The 23,079-nt window shown below is 55.9% G+C and overlaps 1 protein-coding gene across 1 annotated transcript; it reads left to right on the plus strand.

Moving 5' to 3' along the window:
• The first annotated feature begins 47 nt into the window (after positions 1 to 47).
• On the plus strand, positions 48 to 22,828 carry BRD3 (bromodomain containing 3). The gene is made up of 12 exons (XM_011991530.1): positions 48 to 483; positions 606 to 931; positions 1,753 to 1,890; positions 2,503 to 2,650; positions 3,619 to 3,833; positions 5,744 to 6,115; positions 8,744 to 8,872; positions 12,405 to 12,596; positions 14,112 to 14,347; positions 18,062 to 18,354; positions 19,546 to 19,674; positions 20,658 to 22,828. The coding sequence occupies exons 2-12, from the start codon at positions 719 to 721 to the stop codon at positions 20,771 to 20,773; spliced, it is 2,181 nt and encodes a 726-aa protein (XP_011846920.1). The 5' UTR covers positions 48 to 483; positions 606 to 718; the 3' UTR covers positions 20,774 to 22,828.
• Positions 22,829 to 23,079: the final 251 nt, after the last annotated feature.

The following is a 23,079-nucleotide window of genomic DNA, read 5'->3' on the forward strand; positions in this document are numbered from 1 at the left end:
AACCACGCTGCCATCACAAACCTGGGCTTTTGTTCTCCTGGTTACGATAGAACCTCACTGCTTGGCCTCGCTCGGGGGTGCCACCTCCCCGCACCGTGTTTGGGTCTGCAAACGTCTGTGTTGTGCCGGCCCCACTTCCCGTGGCTGTATTGGGCCCACATCGTGGCTGTCCACGCATGGGTCACTCTTCAGAACATTGTCGTGGCCAAGCTGTCAGAGCCCAGTAGCAACTAGTCGGCCCCCACGAGTGGTTGGTTGGTGGGCAGAAGGCTGCCAGTGGCTGAGTCCCTTGGCACACCTGCCTCCCAGCGTGTGCCCCAAGCGCCCACCTGGGAGCAAATGGCATGTGCCTGAGCTCCCTCCACCGCCCAGGCCTTCCCTCCCGGGCCTGAGAGCAGTGGTTGGAGAGTCGTCCTGAGCTGGTGGCGCTTGGCTTGAGCAGCTTTCCCGACAGCCACTCACCTGGGTGGCTGGGCAACGGGGGTGAGTGAGTGGAGCAGGCCCTGCTGGGGCTTGACAGGTGCCCTCCAGAGCCTGCCGTGGCTGGGAGAGGTGGGGGTCCCCAAGTGACTGGCCTGCCTCTCTGTTGTGCGTCCTCACTGCAGTTGTCGCCTGGTTGGGCCCGGAAATGGGACGTCGCGCCTCCTCGGGGAGTGTAGAAGCAGCCAGGGCCTCTCCAAGCCGCTGCTGTGACAGAAAGTGAGCGAGCTGCCAGAGGATGTCCACCACCACGACAGTCGCCCCCGCGGGGATCCCGGCACCCCCGGGGCCTGTGAACCCACCGCCCCCGGAGGTCTCCAACCCCAGCAAGCCCGGCCGCAAGACCAACCAGCTGCAGTACATGCAGAATGTGGTGGTGAAGACGCTCTGGAAACACCAGTTCGCCTGGCCCTTCTACCAGCCCGTGGACGCAATCAAACTGAACCTGCCGGTGCGTAGCTGCTGCCTCCCCAAGAGCCACGTTCTGCTGCTGCCGTCCTCTGTCCCCCTCGTGCTGCCCCCACTCCTGGAAAGACTGCCACTCTGCCCTTAGGAAGGTGCTGCTAAGCTGGGGACAGCCTGTGCCTCAGGAAGCCCACAGCACGAAGGCACACAGCGGTCACGTGGGCGTGGGAGAGTTGAGGGCGGCTGCCCCAGGTGCAGGAAATAGGGAGAAGCCACGCGCGTCTGGGAGGAAAGCAGGTGGACGGTGATGGGGCTTAGGAGTCGAGGTTCACTGGGGCCTTCTTCTGCCTCACTGGCTCCTGCAGGATGGCCCATCTGCCAGCTTGGCAAGCTCACTTGGAGTTAGAGGCAGAGATGTTGAGGCCTGCCTTCCGGGCGATGGTGCCCTCAGCTGCATGCTCGTTTTTGACCTGGGCCCAAATAGACAAACCCTGAGCATTGCAGAGGAAGCCCTGGGCTGGTGCTTGGTGGTCTGGGCTCTAGGCTCTGCGAGGCCCTGGTCACCTGCAGGTTTATACCCCGGAAGGTTTGGCCCCATCTCCAGTATGTAGACCTGTCCTGGGGTCTGCCCTAGCCCTGTGGGCTCCCCTCTGCACATGCTTGGGGTCCGGAGAGAGGTTAGGCAGGAGTTTGGAGCTGGCCAAGTGCCCACCTCACCATAGCCCACTGCTGTCAGAGATCAGAAAGTGCCTCTGGGCCAGCCCCAGTCCTCAGTCCACTTGGGAAGGCCAGGCTGTGTCCTCTTGGGAATTGCGAAAATAATTATGTAGAATCTTTCGGTAATGCCTCTGAAAATCTCTTTCCTAGGATTATCATAAAATAATAAAAAACCCAATGGATATGGGGACTATTAAGAAGAGACTAGAAAATAATTATTATTGGAGTGCAAGCGAATGTATGCAGGACTTCAACACCATGTTTACAAATTGTTACATTTATAACAAGGTAAGATGCCAGCCCAGAATGCCGCTTGCAGTAAGGATTCGGGTGCTGTGTGGCGCGGATCCCCTAGCCGTTCTTGCCAGTGCCAGGTGGACCTGGGTGCTTTGCAGCAGCTCTTGGGCAGGCTCAAAGCACATCACCTGGCCAGGTGCCATGGCTCACACCTGTAATCCCAGCACTTTGGGAGGCCGAGGTGGGCGGATCTCTTGAGCTCAGGAGTTTGAGATCAACCTGTGCAACATGGTAAAACCCCATCTCTACTAAAAATACAAAAAAATTAGCTGGGTGTGGTGGCAGGCACCTGTAATCCCATCTACTTGGAAGGCTAAGGCAGGAGAATCAGTTAAACCTGGGAGGTGGAGGTTGCAGTGAGCCGAAATCGTGCCACTACACTCCAGCCTGGGTGACAGAGCAAGATTTCATCTGAAAAAAAAAAAAAAATGTATATGTATGTATGTATACGTATGTGTGTATATGTTATATATATTCATTTGGTTCTCTCCTGTGCTGCCAAATGTTAAATTTTAAGTATTTTTTTGAGCTACAACTAATAATGTCCTTTGCAAGCACACAGCTCCTTTCCTGACCGGTGACCTGGACTCTCTGTGTCTTCAGCCCACAGATGACATTGTGCTAATGGCCCAAGCCTTAGAGAAAATTTTTCTACAAAAAGTGGCCCAGATGCCCCAAGAGGAAGTTGAATTATTACCCCCTGCTCCAAAGGGCAAAGGCCGGAAGCCGTCTGCGGGAGTCCAGAGCGCAGGTACAGGGAGCCAGGGTGGGCAAGGGGCGGGGCCTCTGTGTAGCGGCCCACCGATGGATGGGCTGGGACGCAAGTCCCTTAGCCATCTGAGCTGTTTCCCGTCTGTCGTGAAGAGCTCATGGGTGCTGGGTCTTGGCTGAGTGTGGCCTGTGGGTGATGTTGGAGGGGCAGCTAGCCCAGGGATACAGAAGATATTAATGCTGGAGCTGCTTTTGAGCCCACTCTGGGGAGGAGCTCATGGTCTGGGAGGATCGCCTGTCCCTGCTCTTCACCTCCCAAATCCTGCTCCCCCTTCCAGCTCCAGCCCTGAAGTCACTTCTTCCATGACGCCTGGGGGCTGTGCCCCTCCTAGGACTTTGTCTCTTCAGCACTCATTTTATTCTCTGTGACCTGAGAGTCACTGTCACCTGCCTGGCTCCCTGGTCAAGTAAGACCGCCTCTCCGTGTTGGGGAGCACGGTGGTGATTAGTGCTGTGAGCCCTGGGATCCCACCTGGCCTGGAAACCCGGCCCGCAGGCGTGTCCAGATGGAAAGGCTGACCGAGTGGGATGGTCAGTGCCATGTGCTGTCCCGTGTTGCAGATGGGAGAAGCTGGGGGCTTAAGTACGGCCACAGCCTTGGTCACTCAGCTAGTTACTGAGGGAACCGAGTTCGGTACCAGCTTTCTGTGACTCCAGGGTGGCCCTTGACTGCCAGGCCATGGGACTGCCCTGGCTTCCTTGTTCTGCCTCCTATGGTCTGTGGCGGGGGTCTCCCCTTCATGCGGGGAGCCCTTAGCCAAGATGAGCCAGAGCAGGGCTGCCCCCAAGATGCAGGGTCGGGGGCATCTCAGCATGGAGGGCTCTTCTGGCTGGGGGTTTTGGCAGCACAGAGCTGGCCCCCATGTTCTGGCTGGAGGGGTGGCACTGGAAGCTTCTGGAAATACTAGTAGAGCCCGGCATGCCAAATGTCCCTTCCTTGTCTTGAAGGTACGCAGCAAGTGGCGGCCGTGTCCTCTGTCTCCCCAGCGACCCCCTTTCAGAGCGTGCCCCCCACTGTCTCCCAGACGCCCGTCATCGCTGCCACCCCTGTACCAACCATCACTGCAAACGTCACGTCGGTCCCAGTCCCCCCAGCTGCCGCCCCACCTCCTCCTGCCACACCCATCGTCCCTGTGGTCCCTCCTACGCCGCCTGTCGTCAAGGTGAGCACCCTGAGTCCGGACGGCTGGGGCGTCCGAGCCCAGCCAGGGTTCCTGAGGTCAGGGCAGGAGCGGCGGGCGGGGGGCTCCCGTCTTTCCCTAAGTGCCGGCTCCTGGGAGTGGCTCTCTCCGCGCCCTGGGAGGTCAGGCCGTTGTTCCTGACGCAGATGAGGAGACCTAGGCCTGGGGAGCTGAAGGTCACACAGCTGGTAAGGGAGGGCCTGGCTGAACTTGAACCCCAGCTTCTCTGGCCAGAAGCCCTGGCCAAGGGCTCGGTCAAGGTGGGGAAGGTGTGGGAGAGAAGCAAGGGTGGGGGGGTCTCAGTCCTCCCCTGCTCACAGCCAGGAGTGTGGTGCCAGCTGTACCCACCTGGGTGCATTGTGAGGTGCCGGCACCCAAGCCGTCCCCGCCTGTGGGCTCCACATGGGAGCATGGGGACCCGCCTATCCTGCTCCCCACTTGGCTGGGAGCTTTTCACAGTGGGCCGTGTTGGTCTCGGCAGGGAGTGGGAGCTCCCTGCAAGATTTGGGGCTAGTGAGGCCTGGCGAGTCTCCTGCTTTGAGCAGGGCCCGTGCCAGGCACTTATGTGTATTATCTTCTTCGATTTGATCCTCACAGCAACCCTCTGGGCAGACAGTATTTCCCCCATCTTACAGATGAGGAAGCGGGCGCTCAAAGGGGTTAAATGGCTCGCCCAAGGTAAAACGCCACCTCCGTTGCTTCCCCTCCCCGTGGCCTTCACTGCCTGCACTTATGGGTGGCCCCCGGCCAAGCCGCCTCCCCAGCGGGGGCTGTTTCTGGAGCATGTCCCATTTGCCACGGCCAGATGAGTCCGTCCCTGCTCCCACCCGCCCTCTGCGGCACGCGCCTGGCGCTTGGCAGCCCGTGGGCGCCTGTCAAGTGTTGTGGATAGCCGGCTCCGGCCCCTGCCAGTCCGAGGGCGGCGGCTTGGCTGGGCAGTGACTGTGGGTGGCTCTCTAGACGGCAGGTGCCGTGGGCTGGCTCCTCTCCTGCTGGGCTAAGATTAGAAGCCGGCTGAGCTGGTCTCAGGGTGCACACTGAGCCCTGGCCCCGGAACGCTGAGGTGATGCCCATGGGTGCTGGGTGCTGAGGCCCTTGCAGGCTGCCCAGAGAGACCTGCACACACCCAGGGGGCCTGGACATTAAAAATGAGTGTCTGCCTGGTGCCTGGCTCCGCCCCCAGGTCACACCCATGGAAGGCTCTGTGGGTCGTCTCCCTCCTCTCCTTGCTTGAAATAGCCTTCAGTGGCTCCCATTGCCGCCGGGAGGGAGTCCAGACTCGCCCACTCACCCCCTGAAGTCCCTTGTTCCCAGAGCTGCTGTGGCTGCTTCATGCCTCCTGGTTGGGCTGCCCCTGCCCTGTGTCCGGAATGCTCTCCTGCCTCCTCCTTGTCCCGCAAAACTTGTGTTTGTCTGCGGAGCCCCCGCTGTCAGGCCCTTGTCTGGAACTTTCCTGCTGGTCTCTAAAAGCAGGGAGTTCCCAGGTCTCTGCAGCGCCGAGGTCCCCGGGTCCTGGCCTGGGTGCTTGTTAGGTGTCTGGTGAATTGCATGCAGCACCTCACACGGCTTGGGGTGTGAGGGGCGAGCCCACCCGGGACCCCTGAGCCCTCGGGGCTAAGGGAGAGAGGGGTCTCCCCACGCCCAGGTGAGGGCGGGTTTCAGAGTTGAGCCTGAGGGAGAGTCCCAGCCTCACCACTGCCAGCTGTGTGACCTTGGGCCAGTGACATGGCCCCTGAGCCTTGGTGTCCTCTCCTGTGGGGCCGTGCATGTGGCCGCTTAGCCCAGCGCCAGGCAGGCAGGCAGACAGTGCCCCAGAAACGCGGCTGCAGCGACATGCGTCTTCGGGGCGGCGGCCTGGTTTCCGGGGCTCACTGGTTATTTCACTGTCGCAGAAAAAGGGCGTGAAGCGGAAAGCAGACACAACCACTCCCACGACGTCGGCCATCACTGCCAGCCGTAGTGAGTCACCCCCGCCATTGTCAGACCCCAAGCAGGCCAAAGTGGTGGCCCGGCGGGAGAGTGGCGGCCGCCCCATCAAGCCTCCCAAGAAGGACCTGGAGGACGGCGAGGTGCCCCAGCACGCAGGCAAGAAGGGCAAGCTGTCAGAGCACCTGCGCTACTGCGACAGCATCCTCAGGGAGATGCTGTCCAAGAAGCACGCGGCCTACGCCTGGCCCTTCTACAAGCCGGTGGACGCCGAGGCCCTGGAGCTGCACGACTACCACGACATCATCAAGCACCCGATGGACCTCAGCACTGTGAAAGTACGTGGCCGCGCGGCAGGCCCTGCTCTGCCCACGTCCTGCGGATCTGCCGTGGGTGCTAATGTGCCGGCTGAGTGGGGGCTCTCAGGGAGCAGGGTCTCGCCTGCCGGAGAAGCGCACCCTCCGGGCTGGCCCCTGTGGCCCTGGCTGTGGCTGGCAGGGCCCAGCGAGAAAGGTGTGCCCTGCCCGTGGGTCCCGGAGTCTGTGGCTCTGTTGTTGTTTATTCCCATCAAACCCATTTGGTGATTTAATTGATTTCCTTCCCACCTCCCATTCTGTATCATCAGGTCAGGGGTCCCCTAGATCTGGGCCACTCTCACAGTTGGCTCAAGTTTTAAAGCTACACTTTGCCTCCCTCAAGCCCTGGATACAGGCGCCTCACAGCAGACCGGAGTGAGGCGGCCGGTGGGGATGGCCTGGCTTCTGTCCCTTAAGTGCCTCCAAGCCCCACCCCCTCACCAGACGGAAGCGGGCCCTGGGCGGGTGGCAGAGCTGAGACTGAGAGCCTGGCCTCCCCCACGCCCGTCTTGTCGAGGCGGCAGCCTCTGCCTGGGCTCTTGTGTGCCTTGCAGCAGGTCAGAATGAGTCTGGTCCTGGTGCGGGGTGGCGGGGCGGGTGGGGAGTGGCATTTGAGCTGCGCCGCCCCAAGGCAGGGTGAACTCCACCAGGTCTTCCCTGAGCGCCTTTCCAAACTTCTGGCTGGCACCTGGTCTCCCTCTGGGAGAGCTCTGAGCCAGCTCCCAGGGACATGCAGGCGGTGGAGGTGTGGCCAGCCTCCTCTGCCAACTGCTGGTGGCCCTGGGAAGAGCTGCTGGGAGCCCTGTTGGGCAGTTTTTTGTTTTCATCCTGGAAAGCCAGTTGCAGTTATTCTGCACCCCCTGAACCAGGATCCTCTGATGAAAGCCTTTTCTTCCCTGGTTGACTGGATCTCGGCCGGGACAGACCTGGCTGGCTCAGGCCCCAGTGCCGGGTGCACAGTCAGGCGAAAGCCATGAGCGCGGCCGCCTGGCTTCACTGCCGTGGGTGGGGAAGCTGAGGGCCGGAGCCACGCGGCTCAGAAGCTGCCAGGAGCGTCGGCTCCAGCCTCCAGGGCCAGGGTTTGTGTGCCTCTACCACAGCACAGTAACAGGAATTTCTGGAACATCACTGGGGGTTCCAGCGTTTGTGCCAGACTGAAGCTCAGCTTAATTCCGTTTTGGTCGAAGGGTCTGATTTGCCCTTGAAACCATAATAAAGAAGCTCTAGAAAACCAGTTCACTTTAAAGTTGTGATCTGCTTTGTTCGGAGCTTCCCACCTCTGTCTGTCCTGGCGTGGGGAGAAGCAGGTGCCGTGGCAGCACCTGCTGCCTGTGAGTGTGGCCCAGACGCTGCAGGGAAAGGGCAGTGAATCAGCAAGAGAGGCCTCAGGACTTGGGGATGGTTTGCCCTGGCACATGCTAAAACAGAAAACAAGCTTTTCTCCCAACATCAGAGGCTTTCAGGTCCCTCTGTGCTCCCGGGTTCTTTCTGCCAGCCCTTCCTTCTGGATGGGTCTCATGTCCGAATGCACAGGGTACAGGCCGTGAATTGGCGGGCGCCCTCTGCGGGTTAGGACCCAGCCCCTCCATCTCACTGGCACCTGGGTGAATGCAGCCTGGACCCCATGGAGTGGTCGGGGTAGATTCGCCCTGCCCTTGCGTGTGTCCTCCCTCGAGGTCCCTGACAAGGTCCCTCTCCTTGAAGCCGTCCCGGGATGGGAAACCCACTCCCTCCGGCACAGTGTGACCTCTTTTTGCCCCAACTGGTGTGTTCCTAGTGGCCACCTTGGAAACATCCGTCGACGATCCTGCCTCTGGCCGCTCCCTGGCCAAGCCACCTGCACCTCCCAGCTCTGGGGACTGACTGTGTGCCCCTCCTCACCCCTGCCACCTGGGACTGTCTGCCCAGGCCTTGGCCTCAGTTCTCCGCTTGCCAAAGCCAGGTGGGACCTGCGGTGGGTTTTGCTCTAGGGTCTCTGTGTGGCCGAGTAAACGTGGGTGGGTGTCAGCCCACACGCCCCCATTGCCTCCACTGCTGTGGCTTTCAGGAACTGCCACTGGACACAACATGGAGTCCCTTAGGTCCAGCTAGGCCCCTGAGATACCAGGGTGCTTCTGTAAGACGCAAGCTGGCTAACAGCTGCTGGCTTCCTCAAGGGAGAAATAACATTTCCTTGTGTAGACTGAGCAGGCCCCTGTCGTTGGTGGAATCTGACTTTGCTGCAGCCTCACGCCGCCCCGGGGCTGCCTATGGCATGTCGGCGTGTGAAGATTTACCCACTTTGTGTGAAGGGACGCTCTGGACAAGGAAGGGGCTAAGGGACACCCGCGGGAACCCGGGATTTCTCCTTGAGCGCCTTTTTCTTCCAACCGGGAGATCTGTCTCTGGAGTCCCAGACCCTCCCTGCCAAGCCATCGAGTCACCCTCTCATGTCCTCACTTTGAGCTTCCTTGTGTGAGGTGCCGGAGAGCTGGGGTGTGCTGCTGGCCAGGCCGGTAGGCACTGTCCTGGGGCTGGCAGTGGCTCCTGCTCCGGGGTTCATCTCGTGGGGTGTGGCAGAGTCCTGAGGCCACAGGCCACGCTCACTGACCCCTGTCCTGTGTGTTGCAGAGGAAGATGGATGGCCGAGAGTACCCAGACGCACAGGGTTTTGCTGCTGATGTCCGGCTGATGTTCTCAAACTGCTACAAATACAATCCCCCAGACCACGAGGTGGTGGCCATGGCCCGGAAGCTCCAGGTAACCCGAGGTTGGGCACAGGTGGGGCGGCTCAGCTCGGCGCTGTGGGCATCCTGGCCTCGGTGTGGGGTGGGGTGCCCAGGTAATTGTCCAGCTGAGAAAGGCCTCAGCCTCATTCCCTCAACACGTTTTTCCCGAGTGCCAACCAGGTCCTGCCAGGCTCTGAGCTGGGTTCCAGGAGCTGCCACTGGGGCAGGGCAGCCGGTGAGCAGGCAGGACCGCTGGGACTCTGTGGGGGTGTCGCAGCAGTGAGCCTTTCCCTCCAGGGGCTGGCGCATGTACCAGGTGGGAGGGCAGATGCCCTTTCTCCTGTGGCTTCACTGACTGTCGTTTCCAGCAAGTCTCTGTGGCAAGGAGAGGCTTGGACACTAGCCTGACAGTGCAGCCGGAGGATGAATTAGATGACAGTGGCTTGTGTAGCGTTTTGCTTTTCTGACAACAGAAGTAAAAGGCGGATTGGAGAAAATGCAGGAAGCAGTGGGATGTCTTAAGGGAAAACAGGAGTGTCTTGGTCTGGCTCTCAGCACAGGGGCTTTGTGAACATGCACAGACCTCACAGAGAGATTTGTGTGTGTGGACGTGTGTGCGTGTGTGGACCTGTGTGCGTGCACGTGTGTGCATGTATGGACCTGTGTGCGTGCTCCTGCCTGCATGTACATTTTTCTGCCAAAGTCCAGGTCCTGCACACATATTTTGGTGTGGGTGGATGCGCCAGAATCTATTATTACCTTTTCTAATTGTGATCGCAGGTGGTTTGCTTTTATCAATAACAGCACCCCTGTTATAAATGTTATTTAATCAAAGGACTTGATTTTGGGAGGAAAGGGGAGAATTATGGGTACGTGTTCTCTTCCAGCATGCTTTTCCTTTTCACGGGACCCAGAATGTCGTGTAAGATGTTCACAGTCCTTGCACAGACTGTTTTGAAATCCCCGAGCAGCCCGTGGTATTATTGCAGATGACACAGGACCCATAAAAGGGGCAGAGAGAGAAACTCGTTCCTGCCCTGCGGGTCCTGCTGCCTTTCCCACCCTCCCGTGCACACGGCCCGCCCAAGGTCCTCTCCCAGGCACTGCTGCCATTGCCACCCTCTCTCTGCACTGAGTCCTGCGGGGGATGATGGCAGAGTGGTCCTGGAGGTCCCATTACATCCAGAGGAAGCCATCAGAACCCCAGTTTTATACGGAGACCTTGCTCACTGTGTCTTGAACCCAAAAGACCTTGCAAAGCTCAGTCTCCTGGAGCCTGGTAAATGCTGGGTTGAGTTTAACGAGGGAGCTGAGCATAGAGGACGGAAACCCAGGCTTGCAGACCAAGCAGGGACGCCGGCAGCTCTGCCCCCCCCACTCCTGCAACAGGTGCTGTTGGATAGACATGGTGCTCAACGCCTGTAATCCCAGCACTTTGGGAGGCGGAGGTGGGAGGATCATTTGAGGCCAGGAGTTTGAGACGAGCTGTCTCTGCAACAGATTTTCTTTTTTTTTTTTTTTGAGACAGAGTCTCGCTTTGTCGCCCAGGCTGGAGTGTAGTGGCCGGATCTCGGCTCACTGCAAGCTCCGCCCCCCCGGGTTCACGCCATTCTCCTGCCTCAGCCTCCCTAGAAGCTGGGACTACAGGCGCCCACCGCCTCGCCTGGCTAATTTTTTGCATTTTTAGTAGAGACGGGGTTTCACCGTGTTAGCCAGGATGGTCTCGATCTCCTGACCTCGTGATCCGCCCGCCTCGGCCTCCCAAAGTGCTGGGATTACAGGTGTGAGCCACCGCGCCTGGCCTCTACAACAGATTTTCAAAACGAGCCACATGTGGTGGTGTGTCCCTAGTACCAGCTACTCAGGAGAGTGAGATGGGAGGATCACCTGAGCCCAGGCGTTTGAGACTGCAGTGAGCTGTGATTGCACTGAACTCCAGCCTGGGCAACAGAGTGAGACCCTGAGGCTGATGGATTTCCATGACTGAGCACTATTTAGCAATTGTACCATTTTATCAATTGAGCTGTGGGGTTAGAGCCCAACAGCAAAATGACCTGACCTGAATGACCTTCAAGGTTGTCAACCGAATGGGGGCCTGGATGGCTGCTCTGTGGGTTGGGTTGCCTCTGGGGACATCTGAGAGGAGAGCCCGGGATATGAGAGCCTGGGGTGGGCTTTTCCAGAGCTGGGTCCAGCCTGAACAGTGGAGGCACATCACGTGTGCAGACGGTGTGGATTCAGGTTTCTGAGCTTGGCAGAGAAATCTCCCCTCATTTCCGCATCACTGTGCATCCCTGTCTTCACTGAGCCTGGGCTGCCCCAGGGAGGGGGACGTTTGCTGAGAGGGGCTACTGAGGGCCTAGGTCCTGGTCCAAAGGCTTTCCAAAGTCAATTTTGATAGGAAGTTCGGGTGTGATGGCTCACGCCTGTAATCTCAGCACCTTGGGAGGCCAGGGTGGGAGGATCACTTGAGCTCAGGGGTTCAAGACCAGCCTGGGGAACAGAGCAGAACCCTGTCCCTACAGAAAATAAAGTAGGCTGGGCGTGGTGGCTCACACCTGTAATCCCAGCACTTTAGGAGGCCCAGACAGATCACAAGGTCAGGAGTTCGAGAATAGGCTGGCCAACATGGTGAAACTCCGGCTCTACTAAAAATACAAAAAATTAGCTGGGAGTGGTGGTACGCACCTGTGATCCCAGCTACTTGGGAAGCTGAGGCAGGAGAATCACTTGAAACCAGGGTGTGGAGGATGCAGTGAGCTGAGATCATGCCATTGCACTCCAGCCTGGGCAAAAGAGCAAGACTCTGTCTCGAGAGAAAAAAAAAATAGTAAAATATATATATATAAAACAAAATATTTACATATATATTTATATTTGCGACAGGGTCTCACTCTGTCACCCAGGCTGGAGTGCAATGGCATGATTTCAGCTCGCTGCAGCCTCGACCTCCTGGGTTCAAGTAATCCACCCATCACAGCCTCCTGAGCAGCTAGGATCACAGGCGTGTGCCGCCATGACTGGCTAATTTTTATATTTTTTTGTAAATAAAATATTGATAGGACTAGACTTTGGCCTTTTGGACCAACTTTTGGAGTTAACGCTTCATGAGATATGATGCTCCAGTCAGTTCCGGGGTGAAGAGATGGGAAGAGGTCAACACTCGGACTCCTGTGGCTGTGGAGGACCCTGTCCAAGCTCAAAGGAAGACTCTCTTTCCCATTTCACAGCAGCGGCAGCCCCGGGGAGCTTCGGGCCAGCAGGCTAGAAGGATGCGTGCATCTTCTAGAGAGGGCTCATGGAGTTGGTGAAGGGAGCTGTGGGCCAGCTCCTGTGTCCCCTGCTCCCAGGCCTGTCCCCAGGAATTGCCTGGGGAGGGAGGGAGGGCGAGTTGGAAGCGACCACAGCCCCCCAGGGCAGGCAGGACCCTGTCTCCTCCTGGCCCGACCTTCCTAACAGCTGTGTGTGCTGCCCCAGGGGCACTTCAGGAACCCTGAGGGCCCACACCAAGGGGCAGCCCCATGGGGGTCCATGTCTTCAGGGCAACCTCTGTTCTCCCGCAGGACGTGTTTGAGATGAGGTTTGCCAAGATGCCGGATGAGCCCGTGGAGGCGCCGGCACTGCCTGCCCCCGCGGCCCCCGTGGTGAGCAAGGGTGCTGAGAGCAGCCGTAGCAGCGAGGAAAGCTCTTCGGATTCAGGCAGCTCGGACTCAGAGGAGGAGCGGGCCACCAGGCTGGCAGAGCTGCAGGAGCAGGTGGGCACTGGCATACCTGGGTAGGGTTCAGGGGCTGAGGCAGGATTGCTGGCATGGCAGCCCAAGGTCTGTCCCTTTGCATGGTTCCCTCCTCTGCCCTGTGTCCCACGGCAGCCGCCGCAGTGCTTCCTCGTAAAGGCACTCGGAGTGCCCTCCCCAGGTCTGTTCTGGCGTGGTGCCAGCCTAACCCACAGCACACATGGGTGGCTGTGCTGACTCGTGGCTGGGATGTTTCTGGAGACCTGGCGGGCCTCAGGTGGGAGCTCAGTGGTCATGTCTGGTTATGTGTGCCTTGCTCTGCTTGAGAAAGGCCTGTGAGGCACTTGCAGAGGCTGCAGTAGTGCTTGGGCTCCAAGCAGTCACTTGCAGTGGGGTGGGGTGCGGGCTCCAGGGTCCTGAGGGCCCTGCCGTGCAGCTGCCCAGCCCCAACCCAGCCCAGCCCAGCCCCAGCCCAGCCCAGCCGCCAGGCTGTGGTTCCTCCCCCTTCTCTGCCTCGCTTTCCTCGTGTGCAGTATGGGACAGATGTCGCCCCCTCTGAGCCGTCTTGAGGTCAAATTGAGAAAGATGTGAATTGTTTCCCCAAACCTCTGGCAGCCAGCCAGGTGCATGATTTCTGGGACCCCAGATTGAGAGAAAATAGAGCAGGGCCGTCGAGTCAGGAGGGGAACAGCATGAATCAGGGCTGCAAGGACAGCGATGGCCCTGCAGTCCCCAGAGCTGGGCCGGACATTTGATTTTGAAGTGGCAAGGACACACAGCGGGGCAGACGTCTGTGAGCTGGCAGCTCCTCCACCCACCCACTGTCTTCCTTGCACAGACCACCCAGAGGCAGGGACAGGCTGTGTCCTCACCTGGGCAGTGCCTCTCCTCTCCCATGGGGTGGCTGCAGTGGGGAGGGCGAGGCGCTTGGCACACTGCCAGCTGCAGGGCGGCCCCGGATGAATGCTGGCTGTTGGCAGTGGTTGGTTTTAACCCCGGAGACCTGCGTGTTATCAAATGGCTTCCCAGAAGTTACTGATGAAAATCTCCTTTGTGCGGGCATGCAAACTTCTAGAGAGTCCTTCGTCATCTAAACAGTGGTGATAAAAATGTGAGCTGCCCACCTAATGTAGATGACGGGTTCATGGCTGCAGCAAAGCACCGTGGCACATGTATACCTATGTAACAGACCTGCACGTTCTGCACATGTATCCCAGAACTTAAAGTAGAATAAGTTCTTTTTAAAAAGTTAGCTGCCCTTAGCTGCCCTGTTGTGCCGCCTGTGCAGTGCTGAACCTGTGGCCAGGCATCTCTTCCCCACTGCAGGTGAGGAAGCCGAGGCGGAGAGGACTCATGACTCACTAGGGGTCACAGGGGAGTGAGGGGCAGAGCAGGGCCCGGGTGCTCCTGGTTCACCTCCGTGCCCAGTGGAGGCAGCTCCGACATTGCCCCAAGCCCCCTCCCATCCAGGGCCCCAGGCAGCCCCAGTGGTGGGGGCTGTGCCCGACGCCTGCTCAGCTGCCTGCTCTTTTCCAGCTGAAGGCCGTGCACGAGCAGCTGGCCGCCCTGTCTCAGGCCCCCGTAAACAAACCAAAGAAGAAGAAGGAGAAGAAGGAGAAGGAGAAGAAGAAGAAGGATAAGGAGAAGGAGAAGGAGAAGCACAAGGTGAAGGCCGAGGAAGAGAAGAAGGCCAAGGTGGCTCCGCCTGCCAAGCAGGCCCAGCAGAAGAAGGCTCCTGCTAAGAAGGCCAACAGCACGACCGTGGCCGGCAGGTGGGCTCCAGACCTGCTCAGGCTCCAAGAGCCCGGCGCTCAGTGTGCTATGGGGGCTTACGTAGCAGCAGTGCTGGGATTGGGGGCATTGTGCCTTGGCCACCTGGAAACCAGGGTGATGAGGGCGGGGAGACTGAGGACCTGATGAGACCTATGCTGGGAAGTCCGGGGGCTCAGGTGGTGCTGCTCAGCTGTCTGCAGGGCAGGCCTGGATTCTGGGCATGGAAGTGCTGCCACGGCCTGGTCTCCACATCTTGAAGCTTTTGGGATGTTTTCCTGGTCTGGGCCAAGGATCTTGACTTGGGGGAGTTGAATGCCCCATTTTGGGCTTGCCCATAGGCAGGGAGCAGGGGTGGTGGAATCGTGCACAGCTGCATTCAGCCTCCTTGAGCCCGTGCTGTGGCTGGACACCACCCTGAAGAGTGTCTGCTGGGGACATGCAGGAGCCACAAAGCAATATGAGCTAGTAGGGAAGGAGCTCAGGCCTAGGATTCCTCTGCCAGCCAGGTAGAAGGGAGGCTTCCCGGGGCGGGAGGCAACAGCTGTGTGGGAGCAAGCTTGGCAGCCGAGGGCTGGGGAGGGAGTTCCAACAACAGGGAACAGTGGGTACAAAGCCGCAGAGGCAGCAGGACGTGTTCCTTTTGGGAATGAGGGCAAATTTGGCACCACTGAAAAAAAACAAGTTGGGAAAAGAGGTGAGTTGAGGCTGCTGAGATCGGCCGGCTTCGTTTGAGGTATTCACACTTCCTTTCCAAGCAGATGAAGGGGAGTTAGGATTTAAACTCAGCATGGTCGGATCTTTGCAGCTATGGAGAAGAGCTTAGTGGGAATCTGGAATGGAAGACAGGATACCTACCCCTTTGGAGGTTATCGTGGTTGTGCAGGCAAGATAAATTGGTGTGGCTCTGGAGACAGAATAACTTGGGAGGCGGCATGGCCAGGTCCTGGTGCTTGGAGGGGAGAGGAGAGGAGCCTGGGGGTCCTGGGTTTGCGCTTGGACGGCTGGGTCAGCCATTGATGGAGACAGTGAGTGGAATGGTCAGGGTAGGTCTTTCCTTCCCTTCTTTTCTCCCTCCTTCTTTCCTTTTTGGAGGGGGATGCAAAAATCCATTTTTCTTGTACAGGTTGAGTATCCTTTATCTAAAATAAGGGTGTTTCTAGAATAAAAAGTGCTTCAGATTTTGAATTTTTTCAGATTGTGGAATTTTTGCATTATACTCCCCACTGAGCATCTCAAATCTGAAAATCTGAAATGCTCCAGTGAGCATATCCTTTGAGCGTCACGTTAAGACTCAGACAGTTTCAGATTTTGGAGCATTTTGGATTTTTGGTTTTGGGATACCCAGCCTGTACTATCTTTGTCTGGTTTTAGTATCATTATAATGCTGGCCTGAAAAACGAGTTGGGGCCAGGTGTGGTGGCTCCCACCTGTAATCCCAGCACTTTGGGAGGCCAAGGCAGGAGGATCACTTGAGCTCAGGAGTTTGAGACCACCATGAGCAACACAGTGGGACTCTTATCTCTTAAAAAAAAAAAAGAAAAAAAAGTCTTGGGATATAATATTTGAGTGATTAGAGGCAATTAAAAAATGATTTAAGGCCGAGTGCAGTGGCTCACACCTGTAATCCCAGAAATTTGGGAGGCTGAGGCAGGCGGATCAGCTGAGGTCAGGAGTTCGAGACTAGCATGGCCAACATGGTAAAACCCTGTCTCTACTAAAAATAGAAAAAATTAGCTGGGTGCGGTGGTGGGCGCCTGTAATCCCAGCTACTCGGGAGGCTGAGATAGGAGAATCGCTTGAACCCAGGAGGCAGTGGTTGCAGTGAGCTAAGATCATGCCACTGCACTCTAACCTGGGCGACAGAGTGAGACTTGGCCTCAGAAAAAAAAAAAAAAAAAAAAGATTTGTTTTCTGGAGTAAATTTATAGAATTGATATTAATACTTAAATGTTTGGTAGGATTCACTAGCAAAACCATCTGAGCCTGGAGTTTTGATTGTTGGAAAGTTTTTAATCATGAATTCAATTATTTTAATAGGTATAGACTTATTAGATTATCAGTTTCTTCTTGAGTGAGTTTTAGAGGTTTATGCCTTTGAAGGCATTAATCCATTCCACTCAGATTGTCAAACTTACGGACATAAGTTTATTGGTTAGTATTTCTCTATTATCCTTTTATTGTCTGTAGGACCTGTAGTGGTGTGTCTTTTTCATTCCTGATATTGGTAATTTGTGTCTTTTTTCTTGGTGAATCTGGATAGAGACTTACCAATTTTATTGATCTTTCAAAGAAACATAATTAGATTTCACTGATTTTTAAAAAAATGTTTTTACTTTTATTTATTTCTCATCTTCACTGTTTCCTTTTGCTTAGACTTGGCTTCTTTTTACAAGGTAGAAGATTAGATTACTGACTTGAAACCTTTTTTTTATTTTAAAAATTTTTTTGGGAAGGGGTCTTGCTCTGTCGCCCAGGCTGGAGTGCAGTGGCACGATCTTGGCTCACTGCAACCTCCGCCTCCCGGGTTCAAGTGATTCTCCTGTCTCAGCATCCCAAGTAGCTGGGATTACAGGTGCCCGCCACCATGGCTGGCTCATTTTTGCTTTCTTAGTAAGGACAGGGTTTTGCCATGTTGGCCAGGCTGGTCTCAAACTCCTGACCTCAGGTGATCCACCCGCCTCGGCCTCCCAAAGTGCTGGGATTACAGGCGTGAGCCACCATGCCCGTCCCTGCATTGTCCTTTTTTCCTGAAAATATTCCTTTTTCTGAAGTTTACTTTGTCTGAAATTAATGTAGCCACCCCAGCTTTCTTTTGACTAATGTTTGCATGGTATATATTTTTTCTCACTTTTTTCCTTTTAACCTACCTAGAACATTATATTTAAAGTGGCATTTGTGTAGACACTATGTAAGTTGGGTCTTGTTTTTTAATCCAACCTGAGTATCTCTTCCTTTTAGTTGGTGTGTTTAGACCATTTATATTTCTTTCTTTTTTTTCTTTTTCTTTTCTTTTCTTTTTTTTTTTTTTTGAGACGGAGTCTTGCTCTGTCGCCCAGGCTGGAGTGCAGTAGCAAGATCTTGGCTCACTGCAACCTCCGCCTCCCTGGTTCAAGCAATTCTCCTGCCTCAGCCTCCCATGTAGCTGGGATTACAGGCGTGTGCCACCTCGCCTGGCTAATTTTTTGTATTTTTAGTAGAGACCGGGTTTCACCCTGTTAGCCAGGATGGTGTCGATCTACTGACCTCATGATCCGCCTGCCTCAGCCTCCCAAAGGACTGGCATTACAGGCGTGAGCCACCGCGCCGGGTCTTTAGACAGTTTATATTTCACGTAATTATTGATATAATTGGATTTTGGTCTATCATTTTATTATTTTATTTTTCCTCTGTGTTTTTTGTTCCTTTGTTCCCCCTTTTTTGCCTTCTTTTGGATTACCTGAATACAGAGATCATTTCTTGACCTGTAGAGTTTGAGACGCCTTTGGGGTGTGGAGAGGAACTAACCTCTGTAATTGTTTTCTGGCCAAGGTCTGGAAACCCCGCAGCTGGGAGCAACTTTTCTAACCTTGGATTGTCTGCCTTGGGGCAGCACTTTGGGAAGAAAGCTTGGTCCCAGAGAACAGCCTGCTGTTGGGAGGAAGGGGTGTGTGCAGTGGGCTCCCAGGGCGGGTAGACAGAGACTCAACGCCATGTTGCTCTGTCTTCTGCCCCAGACAGCTGAAGAAAGGCAGCAAGCAGGCATCTGCCTCCTACGACTCGGAGGAAGAGGAGGAAGGCCTGCCCATGAGCTACGATGAAAAGCGCCAGCTTAGCCTGGACATCAACCGGCTGCCCGGGGAGAAGCTGGGCCGGGTGGTACACATCATCCAGTCTCGGGAGCCCTCGCTCAGGGACTCCAACCCCGACGAAATAGAAATTGACTTTGAGACTCTGAAACCCACCACTTTGCGGGAACTGGAGAGATACGTCAAGTCTTGTTTACAGAAAAAGCAAAGGAAACCGTTCTGTAAGTTGCCTGGGTGGAGCATGCTGCTCGAAGCTCCTCGTCCCTCCTTGGCCTGCCCCTCCTGTCACTCCTCACAGACCCTGTGCAGCGAGCGTGGGCACAGGGCTGTCACACTGTCTTGGCTCCTTGGTCCCACCACAGATGCCCTGAGGATATCTGTGCTCAGCCAGGGCCAGTGGGCTTGTGGCTGAACCCAGGCCTGAGCCCCACCCAGCCAGAGCCCTCTTGCCCTGTTGTCGGGGACATGGGCAGCACTGCGTGCCTTGGCCTTAACCTTGTCCAGGGAACGCGCAACCCTGGGGCTGGACTTCGGCCCCAAACCCCATTCATTCAGGGCCCAGTTAGGGTCCTCACTGCATGCCTTCCTGAGGTTCCCTCCATTTGGGGCCTTGCCTGCAGGTGACCTCTCACGGTCCCTTGCAGGACAGACCGGCTTCTCCTATAACAGGGACACCCTGCCTTTGACTGGAGTCACAAGTCCAGAGGCCTCACAGGACGGACCGTGGGGCACCGGCCCAGGCTTCCCTGAAGTCAGTGGCAGGAACAAATCACTGCTGGGGTCTGCAGGTCTGGCAGAGTAGGAGGGAGGGCAGACCCAAGGTGGCCCTTGTGGCAGCCCCCACAGGCTGTCAAGTGAGTGCAGGGCTCACTTGAACTTGCATGTGGCCTCTCAGGTGTGCATGGGCTTCGCTCGCTCTCAGAGCAAGTCTCCTTTTCCTGGCTGGAATATCTGTGTGGTCACGGTGCGTCTGACCCACGGCAGGTCACCGGGTCGACTTGGCGGGGAGTGACTCAGGAGTGTCAGGCAGTGGAGAGCAGCGGCCCTGGTAAGGCAGGTCCATGAATCAGAGGCTCTGGCCCTGCACATGAGGGACACTGGCCAAACCACATCCTGCCTGAGCACCTGTTGGCACCGTAGGAATGGCCTCTGTCACCTTAGGATCCAGGCTTTGCACACTCTGAGGGCTCAGCAGATGCGGGTGGTGGTGGGTCTGTCTCAACCCAGTCATTTCTGCCACTTAAAGCCCTGATGACAGCTCTGTGTCTCTGTCGGCTCCCAGACCCATGAAAGCTGGGCAGCTGGTGTGGATGCCAGTGTGCAGGGCTGGGGTCTTGGCCACCTGGATGCAGCCCTGGCTCCTGCCCCATCGGTCCCCTCTGCAGTCTGAGTGCCCATTTGTTCCCCGACAGCAGCCAGCGGGAAGAAACAGGCAGCCAAGTCGAAAGAGGAGCTAGCTCAGGAAAAGAAGAAGGAGCTGGAAAAGCGTCTGCAGGACGTCAGCGGGCAGCTGAGCAGCAGCAAGAAACCCGCCCGGAAAGGTACCGCCTGCGGCCGCCATGCCACCTCTCTTTGGTGGGGGTTGGGGGCTGTCAGCAGTAGGGGTTTGAGCATCAAGCAGGCCCACGTCTGAGTGTGGCTCACCTGATGAGCTCCATGTTCGTAGATGAGCTCTTGAGCTCCTGAAACCGCGATTTCCTTGTCTGTCACTCGGGGGTCACACCCCAACCCTGCAGGGAGGTGTGCAATGTGGGGTGTGTGTGAATACACCCCATTCCAGGGCACCATAGACAGGGGACCCCCCAGCAGAGGGCTCTTGTGGGGCTCGACTGGGCAGCCCAGCCCCTAGGCAGTGAGCTTTCTGACTGTTCCCTGGCAGTGGCAGCAGTTCACAGCAGGCTGAGGTAGCAGAGGTGAGAGGCCCAGCCCCTTGCCCTGCGCATTGCCAGGTCTTGTGTTCAGGGGAGCCAGCATTTGAGCCCTTGCCTCCGTTTTTGGACCCTGTTAGAGCACGCATCTCTTTCCCTGGCTTCCAGGACACACATACGGGGGACAGTATGGTCCTGTCTGGACTGGAGCATGTTCTAGCTGGGGGCCACGGCCTTGCGACATGGTTTGCCCAGTGTCGAGACAAGGCCCATGACCCTGCCCACTGAAGGGGTCTGTCTCCTGTAGTCACTCTTGGGACGCCCCAGGCAGAGTAAGCGCTCCAGAAACACCAGCAGCTGGTGTTCCTGTCGTCGCTGCTGGTGACCAAGTGACTGGCGGATGTTTTTGATGGGCAGCCTTTCTCGCATCCATCGTTTCCTGTTAGTAGTCTGCATTCATTTTTTCTGTCTCAAGTATATTCAGGTAGTCTTGTTGACCTGATTAATTTCAATAAATACTGATCAAACGACTGGGCCAGGAAATGGGTGGATCGTGGCATGCGGTGTGGTGGTGTCACACTGGCACGGACGACGTGCCGCCAAGCAGGTCAAGGAGCGGGTGTGCAGAGCGCATCTCCCTGTCCATGTCTCCACAGAGAAACCCGGCTCAGCACCCTCAGGGGGCCCGTCCAGGCTCAGCAGCAGCAGCTCCTCCGAGTCTGGGAGCAGCAGCTCCAGCGGGTCCAGCTCCGACAGCAGCGACTCAGAGTGAACTGGCTTCGGACAGGACAGGACAGATGGATGTCGCACACGCCGAGACTCTGCCGTGCCCCTCTGTGGTTCATATACTACTTTTGTTCCATGGTGTGCAGGTCTGCTTCTTAATTCAGTGTTATGATATCTTCCAGTTTTTGCTTTCATAGGTCAGAGATCTATCTTGTGTGTGCGTTAGACTTGATGAGAAGGTGTGAACTCTGCAGAAAGTCTCTTCTTCATCACTGAATTCAGTCACTTGGAGATGACAACTTCACATGCTAACCCGATGACCCCAGAAAACTGTGTGAGATTCGTACCGAAGAACCTTGTGGAATCCCTTTGCTTAGACCCAACCTGGTCGACAGCTCGAGAAAGCATTTTTTCCAAGGAAATGTCTCGGCCATGGGTACTGTATTTGAAAGCTGTTAGCTTTGTCAACACGCATCGTCCTTGTCATGTGGGCCCTGAGCTCTGACCCTCGTGTCTGACGCGGCCACCTCTTTCTGGAGGGGCTGAGGACAGATGTGCCTGCTTGTGGGGACCAGGCTGGGCCTAAGCGAAGGGTTGTCACAGCCCCAGCCCAGAGCGTGGAGCCCTTGTGGGGGTCGGGTGGGATGTGCGTTCTCCGATCGTGGTGATGTCAGGAGCTCCTCGGAGGGAACAGAGCGGCTGTGTGTGCAGCCTGCAGGTTTCCATACACTGAAGCTTTTACCTCAACTTTAAAAAAAAAAAGAAGAAAAGATTTAAAAAAAAAAAAAAAAAGGAGACTTTTTTTGTAAGGTTCGGCAATTTTCTACGGAAGTCCAGCCCGCTGTGAGTCCCCGCCTGGCTAGCGCCGCCCCTGCTGCTGCTGCTGCTGCGCCCTTGGGAACCACTTCCCAAGCTTTTGTGTATATAAATAGTTATTTATTAACATCATTGGTCATTTTTTTAAAAAAAAAATAAGAAAAAACCGCAGAAGAAATGCATTCACACAATCGCAGAGATGCAGGCCTTGTCAGTGGTGTGCCGGGCCCGGGTCCTGTCTGGCGGCGGCCTGTCGTCTCCAGGTGCTAACTCCTGCCACCGCGCGGTGCTCACCCACATCTGTGTTCGCGCGCTCGCCCCTGGGTTCGCTGGGTTTTTTGGGTTTTTTCTTTGTGGTTTTTTTTTTTTTTTGTATGAAACTTGGAGGCTTACAGGTATAGACAGCTTTCAGCTACAGCACATTCTAATTTTTTATTTTGTTTAGTTCTTTTGTATTCACTTCTGGTCTCTTTAAGACTGTTTTAAAAGAAATCGATTTAGGGAACCCCAGTTATATAATATAAACTTTGTAATCTGAGAGAAAAAATGTATAGTAAATCTAAGTCTTGATTTTTAACTTTCTATTGTAAAAAATAATAATATACAGAGTTTAATAGAAGGTTATGTTTTGGTTTTGTTTTCCCAGAGGCTGCCATATGGCCTTTGAGTGCGGGGATGCCCCACACTGGCCCACCAATGAGCATGGCGGCTTCGGCCAGGAATGCCAGGGTTAGCTTCCCCGGGCTCGTGGGTGGGCATGCCTGCCCCATGCCAGCCTACAGAGGCCTGGCCAGGCCCTCCCCAGCCTGTCTGCCCTCCTCAGGGGTAGAGGAGTCTCTGGGCCCCAGGAGGATTCCCTCCCAGAGACTTGCACGGTGCTCCCTGCTCACGCGTTGTCACAGTTAGCCCGGAAATGACTGAAACCAGGCATTCTCCCGGACCTGGGCGTGGGGGAGCCTCCAGGCAGATGCTGGCTATGGAGCCGTGGTGTCGTCTGTCCTGTATGGTGGCCAGTGCTTTCTGCCAGCACTTCTGGATGGATAGAGGGACTATCATTAATATCCTAATACATGGTGATTTAAAAAAAAACAACAACATAAAATGGATTCAGGGTCCACTGGCCCTTACAGATGTAGGTACACCCTTACTGGAGAGGGGGCTCTGATGAGGAAATGCTGGTCAGTTACTACTTTTTAAATTGCTGGTAAGTCTGACACTTGGTGAGTTTTCAGCCAGTTTGTTAAACTTTTAATTAAGTTTTGTTTATAATAAAAATATAAATGGATTTGAAAGTTTCCATTTTTTAAAGTTACCCTTGTTTTTCAAAGGTATTTTCTAAACAGATCGTTAATGGACTATTTAAACCGAATTTAAGGAATTCACACACGACAGTGGACAGGTCTTCACGCAGGCTGGTTGGTAACGTGCTGCCAGCACAGGGCTGGGTGTTGCGCACACCTTAAGCTGGGGGTGCCTGGGGATGGGGGGCGCTCCTTGAAATGTCCCTCCAGCCACAGGGCAGTGAGGCACGTGCCG

This window comes from Mandrillus leucophaeus, unplaced genomic scaffold (genome assembly GCF_000951045.1).
Source record: "Mandrillus leucophaeus isolate KB7577 unplaced genomic scaffold, Mleu.le_1.0 Scaffold398, whole genome shotgun sequence".
Lineage (NCBI taxonomy): Eukaryota > Metazoa > Chordata > Mammalia > Primates > Cercopithecidae > Mandrillus > Mandrillus leucophaeus.